The 5,725-nt window shown below is 60.8% G+C and overlaps 1 protein-coding gene across 1 annotated transcript in view; it reads right to left on the bottom strand.

Annotated features, from left to right (window-relative positions):
• TMEM59L (transmembrane protein 59 like) overlaps positions 1-5,725 on the bottom strand; it is a 13,743-nt gene that overhangs the window by 4,844 nt on the left and 3,174 nt on the right. The window contains exons 2-3 of the mRNA XM_007945480.1: positions 2,461-2,544; positions 1,686-1,759 (exon numbers count right to left, since the gene is read on the bottom strand). Of these exons, the coding sequence (XP_007943671.1) occupies positions 1,686-1,759; positions 2,461-2,544 (158 nt within the window). The remainder of the gene's footprint in view (positions 1-1,685; positions 1,760-2,460; positions 2,545-5,725) is intronic.

Here is a 5,725-nt window from a genome sequence, read left to right as displayed (position 1 = left end):
GCGGAGAACGGGCGGGGATGTGCGCTGCAGCACCCGCCGAGTGCGAACCTGCAGGGCGCGTGACCTCTGGCAGGTGGATCTTGATCACCCTCATGTCTGTTCCATCTGGGCCTGGGGGGTCCCATGACACTCCCTGGTACCCACAGAGGCCGAAAAGAAGCAAATAGGGTTATGAGGTGGAGAAGGTCTCATTGACGGGGCGATCAGGGAGAGAGCCAGGAGGAGGCGAATTAGAGCGGACCCGAAGACAGTGAAGGAAACAGCATACAGGCAGAGGGAAGACATAGTGCAAAGGCCCGGAGGCAGAAGAGAGTTTGTCCCACGAAGTAAGAGGGCTGGAGCAAGTCAGAGAGGGGAGAAGGGAAATAGGTGCGGCAGGATGGAGTAAAGGGCGGCCTTGGGAAGGTCCGCGCACAGTGTCGTGGACACAGCTCAGAGAGATGGTAAAGTGTGTGAAGTCCGTCTCCTCCAGGAAGCCTTCCAAGTCCCTCTGGGACTGTTGGCCAGGGTTCTTTGGAGGGAGATATCCCTCAGCAGGTGGTCGGCACAAGGGTGTACAGCAGGGCGAGGGTGGCTGCTAAATATTCTAACTCTCGGAGAAAACTTTGGGCGAACAGGGACATTTCTGGCTTCTAGAATTATCACACACGAGTGATTACCCGCAGACAAGTACGCTGAATCCTGGTTGTGCAAGTGGCCCCCGCTTCCTCTCTGCCACGCAAGGCAGTGCAGGTGTCCCTCCAAAGCCAGTCCTTTGCAAAGAGACCCCCTCCCACCAATCTCTGCTGCGCCTGGCGCAGGTGCCTGCGGAAGCCGTGCCGCGTTATAGCCTGCGCGTCCCCGAATACGCCCCGCCCCCGCAGACGCGCCGGCAGCCACCCGGGGTCGGCGGGTCAGAGGGCGCCGCAGGTTCCGGCTGGGGAGGAGGCGACCCGGGGGGCTGGCTTGCCCCCTCTCCAGGCGGCGGCCGCGCTTTCATCTCCGCCGCCCGGGCCGGCCCCCACGTGGCTTAATCAGGCGCGGCTGTTTCTGGCGGACCCCGAACATCTGGATGCCGGCGCGGCCCCTCCCCCGCCCCACCCCGCCCCTCCTGGGCGGAGGCCGCCGCGACCCCGCAGCCAGGGCCTCTTGGCCGCAGTTTGCAGGAGGACCCGGGTACCCGGCGTATAGCCCACCGCGCGCCAGGCCCGGACCTTTGGAAGCGGCCTTTTCCCCCTTTCACAGGCGGTAAACTGAGGCCCCCTGTACCTCTCACTGAGCCAAGATTCGAGCCCACACACGTACGTCTATTCCAGAGCCCTTGACGCTTGAGCTCTTCCTGATAATGACTGCCATTCATTCATTCCAAACAAAGCGTTTTCCAGCTTTTTAAAAACCCACCACCATAAAACAGCTACTAGGAGCGCTGCACAGTTTACAAATGAGGAAACTGAGGCTCAGAGAGGCAAAGGAAGCCCTCCTGGGTGGGAAGAAAGACAGAGAGGCAAAGCCAGGCCTGCAGAGCCCCGCCGAAGGGCGTTGAGCGTAGGAAGCCGTGCAGAAAGTTCAACAGCAGAAAGGGACACCCGTGTCTTTTTGCAGACGGGGACACTGAGGCTGGAGAGTTTGGGCTGCCGGCCCAGGTCTTCCAGAAAAGGAGGAAGAGGGTTTAATTGCCACCCCCACCCCTTTTCCGCTTCGCGAGGCCGCTGGGGGAGGAAGCGGAAGGAGGACTTGATCCTGGCCCCCCAGGTGAGCCCCCAGCCCCTCCTGCTGTTCCCTGGGGAGCCGGTCCAGGTGAGGGGCGGGTGGGCCGCCGGGCGGCCGGGGTCGGATTTCAGGAAATCCGCCGACATTCCTTCGGGGCTTAAGAGGGAAAGTTGACTCGGCGCCGCCCCTCTCCCCCCCACTTCCTACCCCCCGGGGCGGCCCGACGGGGGCGGCCGGCGGGGGGTGGCGCTGTGGCCGCTGGGCGTGAATCAGCGGCGGCCAGGGCGTCCGGGAAGCAGCGGCCGAGGTCAGGGCGGGCAGCTGACAAGCGCCCTTTGTCCCTTGCCGCCCTCACCACGACCCCGCTGACCCCCACCCCTAAGGCGGGTACAGGCTGGGGGAGGAGGCGCGGCACCGCGGCGCCGGCGCTCACTGGGTGTGTGTGTGGGGGAAAGGGGCAGCAGCGACTGCCCCCCCTAAACATAGCTAGCTCCTCTTAGGACTCAGGCTTCAGGATTCTCTGGGGTGCGGAGGGGCTGGGAACCCAGTTCTCCACCATCTGGTCCTCCCTGGCCCGGATCTAGGATGCTCCAGCTTCTCAAGGACTGCCTCCCAAGCCTAGGGGATCTGAAGTTTTGAGAGCTCAGGGTGCTTAAAGCCTGGCACCCAGGCCTCTGGGCTGGCAGTGAAAGGATTACATTTAGGCCACATGCTGGACCCTCCTTCCAGAACCCACCTCCTGGCCAAGGGGTCTGCTGTCCAAACACTCACTTCTAGGCGTACCCAGGCATCCAGACCCTCACCTGACCCCTTTCTGGGAGTGAACGCCTGGAACTCAAGGCAGCTAATCTCAACCTGGGGGCCCAAGGGTCACAGTCAGGGTCTGGGCATGGGAGGGGCAGCTCATTCCCATTGACTTTGAGTCCCACAGCCTCTGGTGTCCTGTTATTACTTCCCCCTCCCTGGCTTAAAACCCCTCCTCAGTGCCCTAAAAACAGCCAGGAAGCTGGGGCTGGAGGACACCCCACCCAGTCCTGACCTTTGGGTCAGAGGTGATCTTTGGGTAGAGAGGATGGGACTAAGAAGGAGCTCCTCTTCAGCCCATGGGGCCCCTGGAGAGAGCAGGGCCCTCCTCCCTTCCTCCCTTCCTCCCTTCCTCCCTCCCTCCCTTCCTCCCTCTAAGTGTCCCTTAGAACATTCTCAGCCACTCTCAAGAACTTGGGTCAATATTTGCCCGACGTTTCTGGGTTCTGGAAGAGGGACGAGGCAGTGGGACTAGGGAGGAAGGGTTAAGCCACTGGGGCCACTAAGGGCCAGAAAGAGTGTAACTCAAGTCAAATCCCTTTTAAATTCAAAGGTAGAGAGTAAGGGCCAACCAGGGGACATCCAATGAGCTCTGGTAGCACAGTGACTAAGGCATCTGACTCTTATCCAGAAGGTTGGTAGTTCAAACCCACCAGCCACTCCGCAGAGACTGGGCAATCTACTCTGTAAAGTCTACTGCCTTGGAAACCCAATGGGGATCACTATGAGTCAGGATTGACTGACTGGCAGAGGGTTTGTGTGTGTGTGTGTGGTTTAGGGGGCACCCTGAGGGCAAGGCTGAGCAGCATCCAGAATGCTTTCTGTGAGTGAGGATTGGAGAGAGCTGGCTGCCGGCCTAGGTCACCCAGCCTGCCTGGTGCGGGGTCTGACTGGGACCCTAAGAAGCATGCTCTGAGCTTTCTTCCTACTTGGAGGAACTGAAAATTCCTCTTTATGTTTAATTTGCAAATACTGATTAAACTCTGGTGTGACCCAAAGGAGGCTGGAATTCATGGGTCTCCCAAGCTAAAGAAAAAAATGTGCAAGAGTCAAGCATGTTACAAAGACAATGCAAGGTGAAGGGGATGGAGGTGGCTGGGAAGGTGACCTTTGAGCTATCACTTTATAAAGGCATTAACTGGAGTAAGATTTGAGGAATAGTGTCCACAACAGGGAACAGCCAGTGTGCTCTTATGGCTCTAACAAACCTAGTGAATTTGGGGGATTAGCAGGGGCCAGAGTGGCTAGTGCAGAGCAAGCTAGAGGAGGGAACACAGGAAAGAGAGGAGGAAAAGGGTGGCAGGGGAGGGATATCCTGGTGTTCTTCTCTGCCAAGCTCCCAGTACAGAAGTTGGGAAGCTGAGAAGAGACTGGGGCAGCATCCAGGAGAGTGGGGCCTGGACACAGCCAGGTGGGGAGAAGGAGTCAGAAGATCCGAATCGGGATGCATTTTGGAATCAGAGCCAGCAGTATCTGCTGATGGATTGGACGTAGGGGATGAGAGAAGGAGAGAGTAGTCACGCTCGCCTCCAGGTCCCTGCTTGGAGCACCTGGGTGGACCGGGAGCCCTTTCCCAGGATAGGAATAACTGAGGGAGGGGCAGAGTTATTAGGAGGAGACATATCCAGATTTTGTTGCAGTCCTCCAAGCAGGGGGTCAGCCTTCACTTTCCTCAGCTAAGGGAGCCAGCAAATGGTAGAGGTAGGGGGAGGGGCAGCACATGCCGGAAGCGCAAGTCCAGCCCAAGAGCCACCACCTCTACTTAACCCCCATGGACCACCTGGCAGGTGGACCTATGGCTCCATTTTCCAGAGGGGACAAACTGAAGCCTGGAGGTCACCTCGCCTCAGGATAATGTCCAGAGGGCTGTGCTAGCCTCTTGCTGCATGGCATCCTCCCACTGAAACTTACTAGGCTGGCTGGGAGTCACCCAAGGTGCAGACCGGGAAACTGAGGCACGGGAGACCTGGCTTGCACCAATAAACGGCAGTGCATCTTCTCCAAATTTGCTCTTCCCCGCACCCCTATACAGAGTCCAGATGGTGTGATAGCCTAGACCCCCAATCCCAAACTTCCTGTTCTATTTTTTGAGTCTGGGGTGTAAGGCGGGGACTCAAATAGAAAGGGACTTCTGACCTCTCTCTCCCCCACCCCACAGGCGCACATGCTTTGACCCCCTTGGCAAGGTGGGGGTGTGGGGAGGGAGCCCAGCCTCTAAGGGAACCCCTAGAAGGAGGTGAGTCACGGCCCCACCCCTCACGGAGCTGGGGGACCGGCCGCGACGCAACCCGTGGCTGAGGTGCCTGGGAAGTCTCATTCCAGGAGCCCCCTCCGCGGCGGCCTCCAGGCTCCAAGCCCAGGAACCCTTTATTCGTGGGCGCCCTGATCGGGTGGGGACGGAGAGGAGGGGGATGAGGCGTCCGGGACGGGAGGGGTCCCGAAACCCGAGAAGTGGCCAAAAATAATAGCGCTGAGAAAGATCCCTGCGTAAAAGCAGAAAACTATGCGTCGCTCGGGGCGTCCGCGTTACCTGGAGTTGGGCGGGCGGTGGCCGCCCCAGCGATTACTCACCGCGTGGCGCACCCCACCCGCGGGCCGCTGAGCGGATTTTTCCGTGGAGGGGGGTTAGTGAGTCCGGGGCAGGCCTCTCCTCATAGGAACCACTCCTACTGCGCGCGCGGTATACAGTGTCCCCGCAGGCCCTGGTCCCGCTCCCACAGGGGCGCACGCGAGAGCTCCCTCTCCAGGATCCCCAGCCCAATCCCGCGCGGGGGACAGCCGTGCCCAGGCGCGCGCCGGGACTCGATGCCTTCCTGCTCTCTCCCCGTCTTCCCTCTAGCAGAGCCCCGGCCGAGGCTGCGCGCCGAGAAGCGCGGGAGGCGGGATGAGTGGGGAGGGCGGGGGCACTGGGCCCAGGCCGGTGGGACCCGTGCACAGGGCGCGGACGAGGGGGGAGCGCCTTCCAGGCCCCTGGGGAGGAAGGGGGCCTGGAGATGGGGAAGGCGGGGCTCAGGGACCGCTCAATGGGGGGGCGGGGCCAGAGCTGGGGTGGGGGCTGAGAGGAGGCTTGGGCCAGGAGAGGGGAAGAGGAGAGGGCCGCGGTGGGAGGCCACAGGGACACTGAGGGGCACTGGGCCGAGGGAAGCGTGTAGGGCCTTGGGAGGCGCATGGAAACAGGATTGGGGTGCCGGGTCTCCGACCTGGGGTGGGGAGGTCGGAGCTGGTGGGGTGG

The sequence above is a fragment of the Orycteropus afer genome, unplaced genomic scaffold (genome assembly GCF_000298275.1).
Source record: "Orycteropus afer afer isolate SDZICR_OR568_19922 unplaced genomic scaffold, OryAfe1.0 scaffold00136, whole genome shotgun sequence".
In the NCBI taxonomy this organism is placed as follows: Eukaryota; Metazoa; Chordata; class Mammalia; order Tubulidentata; family Orycteropodidae; genus Orycteropus; species Orycteropus afer.
This window is presented reverse-complemented; position numbering and strand designations above follow the sequence as displayed.